General features: G+C 38.5%; 1 protein-coding gene across 1 annotated transcript; it reads left to right on the forward strand.

Annotated features, from left to right (window-relative positions):
* Window positions 1-13,236: 13,236 nt before the first annotated feature.
* On the forward strand, window positions 13,237-13,578 carry LOC135218088 (protein GVQW3-like). The gene has a single exon (XM_064254232.1). The coding sequence runs from the start codon at window positions 13,237-13,239 to the stop codon at window positions 13,576-13,578; it is 342 nt and encodes a 113-aa protein (XP_064110302.1).
* The last annotated feature ends 2,128 nt before the right edge of the window (window positions 13,579-15,706 follow it).

Genomic DNA, 15,706 nt, shown 5'->3' on the forward strand with positions numbered 1-15,706 from the left:
GGCCTAAAAAAAAAAATGGGGCGGGGCAACCCCCAAACCCCCAAAAGGGGCGTGGCCACCCCGACCCCATATAGACTCCACTTGTCTGGGGGGTGTGGCCACCCTGACCCCATATAGACTCCCACTATTTCTGGGGGCGTGGCCACCCCTGACCCCAAATTGACTCCATTTGTATTATAAGCTCATGTACGTACATGAGCTCATAATTGACTCCATATGTATGATATGTTCAGTACGTACATGAGCTCATAATTGACTCCCTTTGTCTTACAAGCTCATGTACGTACATGAGCTCATATTAGGGGGCGTGGTCTCCCCTAACCCCAAATCGACTCCACTTTTCTACCCTGTGACGTCACCCCATAACTATAAGGCGGGAATAAAACCATCCTTTCAACCCTCCACTATTCTGCGGGGGGCGTGGACCACCACCCCTGACCCCAAATTGGACTCCATGTTTGTATTACAAGCCTCATGATACGTACAATGGGCTCAATATTAGGGGGGCGTGGCCCTCCCCTAACCCCCAACCCCAAATCGATCTCCACCTTTTGCTACCCCATTGTACCTGTCACATAAAAAAAACTATAAGGGAAATGGAAAAAACAAGCTTTCAACCTATCCATATTCTTTGGGGGGCGTGGCCACCCCTGACCCCAACATAATTGACTCCATTTGTCTAACAAGCTCATGTAAGTTACATGAGCTCATATTATTGGGGGGCGTGGCCTCCCCTAACCCCAAATCGACTCCACCTTTCCTACCCCCTGTGACGTCACGTAACTCTAAGGGAATAAAACCATTCTTTCAACCCCTGACCCCAAATTGACTCCACCTTTCCTACCCCCTGTGACGTCACGTAACTCTCCGGGAATAAAAACCGACATTTCAAGCCCTCACCCCAAATTGACTCCACCTTTCCTACCCCCTGTGACGTCACGTAACTCTCCGGGAATAAAAACCAACATTTCAACCCCTCACCCCAATTGACTCCACTATTCTACCCTGTGACGTCACGTAACTCTCTGGGAATAAAACCAATTCTTTCAACCCCTGACCCCAAATTGACTCCACCTTCCTACCCCCTGTGACGTCACGTAACTCTACGGGAATAAAAACCAACATTTCAACCCCTCACCCCAAATTGACTCCACTATTCTACCACTGTGACGTCACGTAACTCTCTGGGAATAAAACCATTCTTTCAACCCCCGACCCAAATTGACTCCACCTTTCCTACCCCTGTGACGTCACGTAACTCTCCTGGAATAAAAACCAACATTTCAACCCTCACCCCAAAGTGACTCCACTATTCTACCCCTGTGACGTCACATAACTCTCTGGGAATAAAACCATTCTTTCAACCCCTGACCCCAAATTGACTCCACCTTTCCTACCCCTGTGACGTCACGTAACTCTCGGAATAAAAACCAACATTTCAACCCCCACCCCAAATGACTCCACTTTTCTACCCCTGTGATGTCAGTAACTCTACGGGAATAAAACTTGACCCCACCCCGACCCCAAATAGACTCAGTTCACTGTTTTTTGCGACTCATGTCCCCTTTAATTGTTTTCAAAGTAACCGGGACGTTTACCTCATCCTCCTCCTATAAAATCTCTAAATTTATATATGCACATTGCGAATATACTCTCTCTCTCCCTCCCTCCCTCCCTCCCTCCCTCCCTCTCCCTCTCTCTCTCAGCCTTTACATTTTGTTTTATATATATATACACAGCTGCTTAGATATTCAGAGTATCATGATAAAAGGATATTGGCGACTGACTTCATCCACATGCTGATTATCTCCCCCCAATAACCATATCAGAGTCAATGTTATCTGATGATGAATAACGCACACACACACATATGAAGAAACGAGACCTTATCGCCATATTTGCCCAGCTGACTTCACCCCAACGTGAAACTTTATTTGTTTTTCATAGAATTTGAGTCATAATCTAGGTGGCGAACACAAGGACAAAGGTACACATTCAATTTTGTTTATTTATTTTTATACCGAGTTGAAAGAGGTTGAAAAATCAAATTACAGACGGAATTGTTATTTTATATTTATAACCAATCCTAAATACAGGGGAATGAATTAATATTCCACACAAATACATACATTAGAAAAAAAAACTGTACAAACACGAACGCGATAATATGCGCATTCGCTTTTCAAAAAAACAATACTTCAACGAAACATACTACGGCTACTATATATTTTCTAACCTGTTCCTTCACATCACAGCCCTTAGTATATACCACAAACATCTTCTCCAGCACTTTCCCGACCGTGTATCGAAGACGACGACGTTTCATCTAACACCTCAAAGCTAACAAGTTTTTCATATATAAATCTTCCACACACCTTTCCTCCAACAGGGATAAATTCTTTTTCATTATAGCCACGCAGCATATTTTACCAATTTTGCTCATTTCATCACTGAATGTAGCTAACACAGGTAAATATTGATTCAACCAAGTCGTATTAACCAGTCCGCTCTGACGATGCCAGCGGAAAGATAACATATTTGACATAGTCATACGATGATTTAAATAATTCTTCCTTCAATTTCTTGACCGAAGAAAAAAGTGATTGAACCTCATCTGTTTGGTATCTCTGCCCAAACGATCGGCGTGATCTTCATCTTTGGAATAAGCCACGCTCTTTTGCGCGTATTCATTATCTTCAATGGGGGCACCAATACCGTATTGTGTTAATAAGGTAGCTATGGTGGGTTGATCAAACTTCTTCGTCGCATTCCCAAGATGTGATATTTTCAGGTCTTTTCACAATGGCGGACCCTTCAATACCCCTATCACGAAGACAGGCATATGATGCACCAGTGCGAGAATATCGAAAACCTGCCAATTCGGCATATGGATAAGCTCAATGACGTCCGCCACAACACCGTAATTCCTGCATGTCACACAGTTAGTGGCCACTACTAAACACATATTCCTCTTCCTGAACTTATTTTCGGACAAGTTCCCGAAAACTAACTTGCAAGAGGAGGTTGATGAAGCCATGGCGAGAGTTCACGTCTTGATGTGACAATCCTTCAAGAGATAATGAACTACGAAAGCCCCGCTACCCAAGACCCCTTTATCACAATCACTGATTACAAACCTGTTGTGACGAAGCATCAAGCCTCTCCCAGCAATGATTCAGACTAACATGAATAAACAAGTCTTATCATTCCCTCACCCCAAAGGTCATCCACACATGACTCATTTTATCAAAATCAGTATCACTCGAGCCATGATTCGCAGACATGAATAAACAAGTCTTATCATTTCCTCACGACAAAGGCCGTCACACACACACACACACACACACACACATATGACTCATATATAAAACTTCCACACATCTTTCCTCCAATGGGGATAAATTCTATCGCTACAAGGCGTGAACTTCATCTTTGGAATACAATACTTCATCGAAACACCATAGACTTCGCTCCATCAACACCTGAAGTGTTACAGCTCCGAACTAATATTCTGGGTGAAACGGAATATCAAATAGCTTACCAATATGGATAAAGAACGGATAAAACTGCTAAAAACTTTGTACGGAGATGCACGGGGTGTGGGTAGTTTCAGCTGGGTGGACTCTTTATTCAGAGTAGCGAAAAATCTGAATAGCCAAATTACTCGTGAAAATGTTAAAGTCACGCGAAAAAAATTCCCCAGAAGAAAAATCATGTCACCTAAACCGAGAGTAATAGCGAGCACCGATTTAGCTGATATGTCCAAATTAGCTCGGTATAATAATGGGTTTAAATATTTGCTAGTCTTTATTGACGTGTTTTCCAGATATCTACAAATTGTTCCCTTGAAAAAGAAGGATGGTGTTACTATGCGTCGCGCTTTGAAGAAGGTTATCGAATCTACCGAATTTTTGGGAATTTCACGTTTGAATAGCGATGAGGGTAGGGAATATTATAACAAACACGTCAGAGAATATCTAGATAGTAAAAAATAGATAAAATATAGCGTTTATTCGAGAGAAATCAAATCCTCTATAGCTGAAAGAGTCATAAGGACTATTAAGGGTCGTATATATAGATATCTCGCACATAAGAATACCTTAAAATACATTAACGTCTTGCACGACATTGTTCAGAGTTATAATCATACCCCCCATAGAAGTTTGGGTCGCACCCCGCAAGAGGTTCACGCATTAACGGATAGAGATGACATTGAACGTCAATTCTCGAGTATGTATAAAAAGGCTGTTCTCGTTAATCCTCCGCCATTTCGCTCTTGAATGTTGGAGACGTTGTACGTATTGCCGATGAGCGTCGCAACGCAATTTTTAGGAGGGGATATACAATTCAAAATACTCTGGAAATTTTTAAAAATCCGAAAAGTGGATACAAGGCAAATCCCGGTGGTATACTTCTTGAAGATTTAGCGGGTGAAGAAATAAAGGGCGTATTTTATCGTGAAGAATTAATTCGCACAAATCTACCAGAAACGTATGATATCACTATTCTGGGAAGGAGGAGGAAAGATAATAAAACTCAATGGTTACGTTCATTGGAAAAGGTTATCCGAGTCAATTCAATTCCTGGGTTGATGAATCTCAAATTGTACGGATATGAACAGTAAGCAACCTTTAATACGTAAAAAATAAAAACTTTATTTTATTCATCTCTGGTTATCACCCAGTGAAAGAAGTAAGTTATTCCCATCTTAAACGGTGGTTTGGTGTCTACTCTCTCGGAAATTTTTAGAAATTTTCTTTGTGGTAATCTAACTCAAGATAAGAAGTTTATTAAACACTTAAGAAATTGTAGACGAGAAATTCATCTTGTGTCCTTGAAACAACGTCCATATCTAAGAAGAAAAATATACTGAAAAGTCGTAAAGGGGGGACTATTCTATCGGTTTTATTGCCTATTGCTGCGAGTTTGGTAGGGAGTCTTTTTTAATTGAAAATGAAGGAGTTTTACGTTATCCCTGCCATTACCTATGAGAGGTTAATGAATAGAAAAAAAGAGGTTTGTGATGGTGATATTAATAACCCTAGAGGGTACTGGCAAGTTGGATACGGCAGCTGTTAGTAGTAGCGGACACGTCTCCCCTTAATATCCAAAAACCACCTATGCCGGCTATATCGCTCACGGGGGGACCTCCTCCTCACCCTCCTCCTCCTCCCCCTCCCCCTCCTATAGAAAATGTAGGTGCAGTGACTGGAGGGGAGGAGGTGGTAAACGCCCCCATTACATTGAAAACAATTAAAGGGGACATGACTCGCAAAAAGAGCAATCCCGATTTAACAGGTATTATTCCAATATTTTTTTAAAGAACCCCAAAAATCATACGTTACAGCTTTGTTAAGCACTTACAAGATTCTAACACGGTTGAATGGAATGAAGAAGGAGATTTAACCTCATCCGCTCGCAAAGGTTATAATATTTTAGATATAGCTCGAGAATTTCAAGGGAATAAAAAAAAAAACCCACGTTGATAATATTTCGAATTATCGCTACTTCATTGAAATGGCGGGGGTTAAGATTGGATGTTAAGGAATATAGCCATTAAAAACAAATCGAAACGTGGCGAAATATGGGGAAAAAGGGAGGAGGAGGAGGAGGAGGAGAGGAGGAGGAGGAGGAGGTGGGAAGGTGAGGGCGGGACATGCGAAAAAAAACAAGATGGTGAGTGTGTGGGTGGCTTTATTAACATTTTAGGAAACAATGATATCGGAGCTGTTTAGTCACGTGATACTGATTTTGATAAAATGAGTCATGTGTGGATGACCTTTGGCGTGAGGGAATGATAAGACTTGATGCTTCGTCACAACTGGTTTGTAATCAGTGATTGTGATAGAGAGTTCTCGGTTGAGGGTCTTTCGGAGCTCATTATCACTTGAAGGAATTGTCACATCAAGACGTGAACTCTCGCCATGGCTTCATCAACCTCCTCGTACAAGTTAGTGAAAAACTTGTTAGCTAAATTTAAAAGCTTTGAGGTGTTAGATGAAACGTCGTCGTCTTCGATACACGGTCGGGAAAGTGCTGGAGAAGATGTTTGTGGTATATACTAAGGGCTGTGATGTGAAGGAACAGGTTAGAAAATATATAGTAGCCGTAGTATGTTTCGTTGAAGTATTGTTTTTGAAAAAGCGAATGCGCATATTATCGCGTTCGTGTTTGTACAGTTTTTTCTAATGTATGTATTTGTATGAATATTAATTCATTCCCCCTGTATTTAGGATTGGTTATAAATATAAAATAACAATTCCGTCTGTAATTTGATTTTTCAACCTCTTTCAAACTCGGTATAATAAATAAACAAAATTGAAATGTGTACCTTTGTCCTTGTGTTCGCCACCTAGATTATGACTCAAATTCTATGAAAAATAAAATTTCACGTTGGGGTGAAGTCAGCTGGCAAATATGGCGATAAAGTCTCGTTTCTTCATATGTGTGTGTGTGCGTGGGATTCATCATCAGATAACATTGACTCTGATATGGTTATTGGAGGGGGGGGACGATATCACATGTGATGAAGTCAGTCGCCAAATATACTTTTATCATGCCATACTCTGAATATCTAAAAGCAGCTGTGTATATATATATAAAACAAAATGTAACGGCTGAGAGAGAGAGAGAGGGAGGACGGGGGGGGAGGGAGGGAGGGAGGGAGGAGGAGAGAGAGTATATTCGCAATGTGCACATATAAATTTAGAGATTTTATAGGAGAAGGATGAGGTAAACGTCCGGTTACTTTGAAAACAATTAAAGGGGACATGAGTCGCAAAAAACAGTGAACTGAGTCTATTTGGGGTCGGGGTCGGGGTAGGGGGTCAAGTTTTTATTCCCGTAGAGTTACGTGACATCACAGGGGTAGAAAAGTGGAGTCAATTTGGGGTGGGGGTTGAAATGTTGGTTTTTATTCCCGAGAGTTACTGACGTCACAGGGGGTAGAAAGGTGGAGTCAATTTGGGGTCAGGGGTTGAAAGAATGGTTTTATTCCCAGAGAGTTATGTGACGTCACAGGGGTAGAATAGTGGAGTCAATTTGTTTGGTGAGATGGGGTGAAATTGTGGTTTTTATTTCCGGAGAGTTACGTGACGTTCACAGGGGGTAGGAAAGGTGGAGTCAATTTGGGGTCGGGGGTTGAAAGAATGGTTTTATTCCCAGAGAGTTATGTGACGTCACAGTGGTAGAATAGTGGAGTCAATTTGGGGTGAGGGTTGAAAGTTGGTTTTTATTCCCGTAGAGTTACGTGACGTCACAGGGGGTAGGAAAGGTGGAGTCAATTTGGGGTCAGGGGTTGAAAGAATGGTTTTATTCCCAGAGAGTTACGTGACGTCACAGGGTAGAATAGTGGAGTCAATTTGGGGTGAGGGGTTGAAATGTTGGTTTTTATTCCGGAGAGTTACGTGACATCACAGGGGGTAGGAAAGGTGGAGTCAATTTGGGGTCAGGGGTTGAAAGAATGGTTTTATTCCCTTAGAGTTACGTGACGTCACAGGGGGTAGGAAAGGTGGAGTCGATTTGGGGTTAGGGGAGGCCACGCCCCCCTAATATTGAGCTCATGTACGTAACTGAGCTTGTTAGAACAAATGGAGTCAATTATGTTGGGGTCAGGGGTGGCCACGCCCCCCAGAATAGTGGAGGGTTGAAAGGATGGTTTTATTCCCTTATAGTTATGTGACGTCCACAGGGGTAGAAAAGTGGAGTCGATTGGGGTTAGGGGAGGCCACGCCCCCCCTAATATGAGCCTATGTACGTACTGAGCTTGTAGACAAATGGAGTCAATTTGGGGTCAGGGGTGGCCACGCCCCCCAGAATAGTGGAGGGTTGAAAGGATGGTTTTTATTCCCTTATAGTTATGTGACGTCACAGGGTAGAGAAAAGTGGAGTCGATTTGGGGTTAGGGGAGACCACGCCCCCCTAATATGAGCTCATGTACGTACATGAGCTTGTAAGACAAATGGAGTCAATTATGAGCTCATGTACGTACATGAACATATCATACATATGGAGTCAATTATGAGCTCATGTACGTACATGAGCTTATAATACAAATGGAGTCAATTTGGGGTCAGGGTGGCCACGCCCCCCAGAATAGTGGAGTCTATATGGGGTCAGGGTGGCCACACCCCCCAGACAAGTGGAGTCTATATGGGGTCGGGGTGGCCACGCCCCTTTTGGGGGTTTTGGGGGTTGCCCCGCCCCTTTTTAGGCCTCACGTACGTACATGAGCCAATCAGGAGGGGGGAGGGGGGTAGCCACGCCCCTTAGGGGGGGTGGGGGGCGGGGGGCGGGCTAGAAAAGTGGAGTCATATGGGGTCTTTTCCTCTACTGACAGTTACACCAAGAAAATTCAAATTACAATTTCTTTCTTCCTCTACAGTAAATTTTATAGAAGGGACTAAATTATTGAGATTATTAAGGAATTCCTGGAGATTTTCGTGAACTGGCCAAATACAGAAGATATCATCCACATATCTAAACCAAATAACTTTTTGGGCCAAAATTCTTGGTAAGAGTTTTGTCTCAAAAAATTCCATGTAAATATTGCTAAGGACAGGAGATAAGGGATTACCCATAGCCATGCCAAACTTTTGTACATGGAATTTTTTGAGACAAAACTCTTACCAAGAATTTTGCCCCAAAAAGTTATTTGGTTTAGATATGTGGATGATATCTTCTGTATTTGGCCAGTTCACGAAAATCTCCAGGTATTCCTTAATAATCTCAATAATTTAGTCCCTTCTATAAAAACTTATTCCGGATTATTATCTTCAGTGATTCATCTTTTCATCATCTTGATCATCTCTGGAAATGCTGTATTCCTCAATCTGCTGCACGAAGAAAACTTATTCCATGTAAGGAATATTTAATGCTATATTTAACCACTGTCATAGATACCCACTCTAATAAGCCAACACTTAAGCAGTTAATTGCTGTGATAACTGATTTCACCTTTCAGGTTTTTCTTCGATTGTCCACTCGTCACCTTGTATATAGCCACATCTAATCAGAGCAGAATATGATGAATTTTTCCCTTTTGTTTTGATACTTCTTACCTGAAAGTTGAACGGAATCATTTATGTTGTTTCTTTAAGATCAATTATGAGGTTATTAGATAGCCCCCTTTGGTTATGAGAGTAAGTCTTCACATCCTGCTGGACAGTACGAGCCTGGTACAGTAAAATGCAAATTTTTGGTTATTATTTAAAGAGAAGGATGTGACAATATATATATATATATATATATATATATATATATATATATTATATATTATAATATATATTATGAAGAGCCTTTTATGTGTGCTGGACAGTAAAATCACCAAGATGGCCCAGAGAATCTGAAACCCCGAAACATTGTTTACACCTCCCAGGACCTATGTCACCTACACTACACGAAAATTAATCGACGCTACGCCTCTACTGACATCTTCTGACATGTCGGAGTGCTGAGGATTTATTCCAATAGACCATCTTAGGAGGCTTTCTAGCTATTTTTAGTAAAGGGGATTCAATGCTCCTTCGTTTGAAGGGAAAGGTCGAGGCTCCTCCCTAAATAAGACAAGCCTATGGATCTTAGCCAGTGAGAGTAATAGTGCCCAGCTTACACAAAAGATGACCGAAAGCCTTAACCAATGCCTATAAAGATACACCCTCAAGGATCGGAGTATAGAAGTAAGAGGCGTTTCCCAATGAGAAGCTTACTAGTTAAGTTACAATAGAAAGGATGACGGGAGGCGTTTTCGAAGAAAGGGCAACAACCACTCAGACATGAGGATCCTTTCAGAAAATGCCACACCCAGAGTCAAAATCGAGAACCCAGAGGCGGTGCCAGAAAGATTACATCCGAAATAAGAAGGGTCGACACAGGTAAGAGAGCAGAGAAGAAAGTGAGAGAGAAAAGGAGCAAAGACTGAAGGGCAGAGGGGAGGATGCCCTACCATTGAAGGGAGTGCGAAGTGGACGTGAAGTGAGGGTGTGAAGCGTTGATTGGGGCCCAGTGACAATATGGAACCCATAAAATTCCCGAGTGGCAATAGAAATACAACGAACTTGTAAAGAAACAAAGTGCCTTTTCAGAATAGTTTGTCTCGGTCCAAATACCCAAGCAAGGTGTTAAGAAGTCATAAGTTTGAATTGCAAGAATAAACTAGATTTTCAGTGAAATAATTTTATGCCTTTCCCAAGATTAAGAGAACCTCTTAATAAGAAGATAGAAAACAATCCTATATATGAAGCAACAAATTATATAATTATATCTCATTGTCAGCACCAATTCCAGTAGCCGGAGATTCGCCATTACTACCTTAGACTGTAGCCAGTCCCACTACATGCATGCATGCATGCAATACATACATACATAAATTCATACATACACATACATATATATATATATATATATATATATATATATATATATATATATATATATATATATATATATATAATCTTATAATGTGAGTTTTGCAATGCGATTATGGTTTTGATAATACAATTAATTCCCTTCAGAAACTGCGTATAATGTCATGAAAGGTTTATTTGTGCTCAGATTCCCATATTTAAAGATAACATGTTTAAGTAATGTAAAATTTTGAAACACGGGCTGCTTTGTTCGAGCAGAAGTTGCTGTTATCCAACCTTTTGAAAATAGATGAGTTAAGCTAAATTTTTATCATCTACTCACTTCGTTCAGAACGCAGCCAAGGAACCCCATACTTGATATTCTATCATATGACGTAATATGTTTTCGTCTTGAACTCCTTGCTCAACCAAGGGGCTCCCTTCACACTGACACGCATATTTAAGCATATAGAACTATTCATTCAGCTCTGAGACCTAGGGGGACCAATCTCTCTCTCTCTCTCTTTCTCGCTAGAGCACATAACGTCTCAGTTTTTTTATAAATCAGTCACTCGATATTACTAGGTTTGTGTAATTTCTTAGTAACATGTTAATAAGTGTTATTATTATTTGTGTGGTCCACGAAAGTGTTGAAGATTGTAACAGGCCTTTTCTGTTGAGTGAGAAGTTGCAACTGGGTCGAAGGCAATTTACAAATATTTTGAAGTGCACTTCGACGTTTTTATTTTAGTATTTGTATAAAATTATTATTTTTTTATGCATTTTTTTGTTCTTTTGACATGTCCATTTTATATGCTTAATGCTTGTACTGTCAATGCTTTCATATTATTGTGTTTTTTCATTCTATTCATTTTGTTCAATTAGTTTGAATAATTTTTGATTGAATAATTGTTTTAATCTCATACTTGTGAATTAATTTGCATTGAATTAAATTTCATTTTAAATTTAATTATCGTTTTATAATTGGAATTAATTAATTTTCTTGATAAACTTTCATTTAATTTTGTTTAATAATTAATTCAAAATTAATAAAATTTTGTTTTCAAGTAATAACAAATTTCCCTGAGATTGTGAATTTCACTTATAATTTTTGTATTTAAAATTCACATGAGCATTTTATTATATCACCAGTATTGTATTTTATTTTGTTTGGGTAGAAATATTGAGTGGTAATTGTGCTGTTTTCCTCAAATGAAGTAGAACCAGGGAAATACTTAGCTTTAAAATTGTTGAAGGAGTGATGCCCTTTAATTAAAATTACCTCACATCTATTTTAATGAACTTAGACTGATTGTTTTCTTGATTGTTAAGTTCTATAAGGGATCACTGTTACCTTTATAGTAGTCAGTCGTTTGGTATTTGTGATGTCAGGTTCTGGTGTCCCAGACCCAGGATTAAATTGTCTCTTCCTCTAACAAGTACAGATGGTAAGTGTAGTAGCCAGATGCTTGGCACTTTGGGTTAACAAGTGTTAATGGTGTCAAGACCCAGATCTTTGGCCACTTCCCCCCAGATACTCTTTGGCACTTCGTCACAATATATACTATATATAGATATATATATATATATATTTATATATATATATATATATATATATATATTATATATATATATATATGTATATATATATAAATGGTTGATAGTACAAAATAGGTATTGATAAGGAAGGAGTTTACTTTACAGGACATACATATCTGTTTACAACATGGCGATGGAAGGTTTTACTGGACAAGAGGTTCTTTGAAGTTTCTGCAGTTAAAATATGAGCATGGCAATGATTGGATTTCTTCGCATGAGCCATTTTAAAATGGTAAAAATGTTCTGTTACAACAGAATTCCATGTAATAAAAGGAGCCCATAAAAATGCCAACATATAGAAAGTAAGTACTATATTTCAGAAATATAGTACTTAACATTGTACTTCCAACAGCAGCCCCCCGATTGTACGATGGGTTTTATGTGATGTCAGTGTTTGGCATTTCTTAGCAGTCATCCGTTCACGTGATGACCTACTAAGTGTTGCTTAACTTCCCTGCTTCTGTATGTATAAATTAGGTTCATACATACAGAAGCAGAAAGGTTCCTGTTTTTCTTTCTTTCTTTCTTCTTTTGGAAAAGGGTTTATATCACATTTGGGATCCAGCCAGAGCTAGTGCCCCATTATTCATATATATATATATATATATATATATATATATATATATATATTATATAGATATACATATATCTATATAACTATACACATATATAAGTATCAATAATAATTATATAATACATATATATATAGTATATATATATATATTATAGATATACGCGTAAATACATATAACTATAGATAATATTATATTATATATATATATACATATATACATATATTAATTATATACACACACACATATATATGTATATATATAATATATCTATTATATAAATAATTATATATATATATAGATAGATATATATATATATCTATATATATATATATACATATATATATATATATATATACTATATATATATATATATATATATATATATATATATATATATATATATATACGAGGTCCATTCAAAAAGTATCCGACCTTGGTTCATAAAAGAACAAATAATTCACCAATCAGCAAATTAGTTTTGTGGGAGTTGACAGCACTCTTACTGCGCATGCGTGTAAATTTTAAAAGCTCTAGTGTGTGGCCGTACCCGCCTGTGAGGGCTAGAGTGCAGACGTCCAGCACAAGCTCGTCGGATTATCGTCCTTACACAACATGTCGGAGCGCATCGAGCAGCGCTACTGCATTAAGTTCTGCTACAAGCTTGGTGATACAAAAGTGCAAACTATCCAGAAGATTCACAAGCCTTTGGCGATGAAGCAATGGGAATAACACAGATAAAGGAGTGGTATAATCGCTTCAAGCAAGGACAAATCTCAGTTGAGAGCAAGCCACGGTCAGGCAGGCCATCCACCAGCAGAAACGAAGAATTCGTTGAAAATGTTCGTCGAATAGTGGAGGACGACTGTCGTATAACCATCAAAGAAATTACTGAAGAAGTAGGAATAAGCACAGGATCAGTTCATATAATTTTAACGGAAGATTTGGCCATGCGACGAGTGTCTGCTAAATTCGTTCCCAAGTTGCTGGTGGAACAGCAGAAACAACTCCGCCTGGAAATTGCACAAGACCTACTTGATCCAAGCTTATCTGGCCAAACATAACACTCCACTTGCTCGGCATCCTCCCTACTCTCTAGACATGGCACCTTGTGACTTCTGGCTGTTCCCTAAACTGAAAACAACGCTGAAAGGGAAGCGTTTTGAGTCGAGAGAGGAAATTATGAGAAAAACGACAGCAGAGCTTTACAGCATCCCAATGTCAACATTCCAGAGATGTTACCAGCAGTGGCAGCACCGGTGGGAAAAGTGTGTGCACTCCCAGGGGGAGTACTTTGAAGGTGATTGAATAAAAAAATTTCAAATGTGCAATTTTTTCTCTTTATGGACCAAGGTCGGATACTTTTTGAATGGACCTCGTATATATATATATATATATATATATATATATACGTATATATATATATATATATATATAGTATATATATATATATATATATATATATATATATATATATATATATATATAATATATATATATATATACGCAATGGTACCTCGTTTGTCGAACGTTTCTTAAGTCGAACTTTCTGGTTTTCGACCGAAATTTTCCAGAAAATGTTGTACTGTTTGTCGAACATATGCTTTGAACAGACTGATTACCTAGTTTATACTTGTATTTGACGGCTTACTGTATTAATTTTTTTCATATACAATATATAGTTTAATGATAACCATATTCGACAAAATGAATAAATATCAAATTTAGCTTCCAAAATAAAATTGAGCATAAATGATGTATACAATCGTACGTAACCACGGTGACGAGGCTCAGCTGACTTGAGACTGAACGAGGGAGCATTGATATGTTGAGGAGAGAAGAGGAGAGTTAAAATATTACCGTATGTATGTAAAAGCAATAACAATTTGTATAAAAAGGGGGACTTCCCAAGAAATAAAAGAAAAAGAGAGTGAGCCAGAGTTCGGTGCGGCGAGTGAGAGGGTCTAGTTGAACAATATTAACGAAATAGGAAATGAGAGAACAGAGCTTTTCACAATAAAATTTAGCATAAACGTTTAACAAAATCATTCACCATTGCAGTGATACACAGCTAACATGAGGTAGAGAGAGAGAGGCGTTTATATTTTTGAGGAATAATGAATGAATGATTTTAAGTTATCGTGCGTCATGCTTAGTTGTCTTGTTGTTGAGGAAAGAAGAGACAGTAAAATCTTTACTATAATATGCATGTAAAAGCAGTACCAATTCACATAAAAAATAAAATTTTATTTCTAATAAATTTAACATAATGATAAAACATGAAAACAATCAAATGCAATACAGTAAAGTAATATAAAAAAAAAAAAGCTTGTGGAGTCAGTCTTTGGTACGCTGAGTGTGACGACAGAGAGAGAGAAGAGAGGAGAGGAGAAGGATGATAAGATGGTCTCTGCTTCCCACTGACTTATCAGCTGGGCTGTGATGATTATTTGGCCATTTCTTTCACTTACACTCGATCTACAAAAATCACTTTTATTTATGTTCTGGTAAAATACCTATCTAGTGGCAATTGCTTTTTATGATTTTTTACAACTGTAAAAGTAACTCGGCTCTGTAAAAAAAAAAACTGGCACCGCATTCAGCTTCTGCATGTCTTCGATTGTTTGTTTAAACGGCTTCCTTGTTTTGAAAAGTTATTTTATCTCTCTTTCCTTTTCTTGGATTCTTGACTTATTACTTACTTGTTAGCAAAATCCACATGTTTGTTTTAAAAGTCTGCCGTTTGCCAACAGTAAGTTATTTATTGTGGCATAAATGATCCCTTTCGTGCACTTGATCCAAGTGTAAACACACTGATCGCTCTCTCTCTCTATCGGACACACAATTGGACACACATACTATCGATTCCTTTGAGTATCCTTGTAACTAATATGTGAATAAAATTGATCAACCTTTGTATATTGCAACCAATTCGGCTTGCTCAAAGGGTTCAAAGGGTTCCCGTCTCTTTTCCCTCCATCCCCCAGCTGGCCGGGCGCTATTTTCACCAAAAAGTTTGTGCATCGTGCACAGAAAAATCTCTAAATCAACTTTTGAACACATTAATAGAAAAAAAATGTGAAAATGGGGACTTTTTGGGTTGATTGGAATGAATTATCCTGAGTCCCTTTATTTCTTATGGGGATATTTGTTTCATATTTCGAACAAATCGTACTTTGAACAGCCTTCTGG

This window comes from Macrobrachium nipponense, chromosome 9 (assembly GCF_015104395.2).
Source record: "Macrobrachium nipponense isolate FS-2020 chromosome 9, ASM1510439v2, whole genome shotgun sequence".
Lineage (NCBI taxonomy): Eukaryota > Metazoa > Arthropoda > Malacostraca > Decapoda > Palaemonidae > Macrobrachium > Macrobrachium nipponense.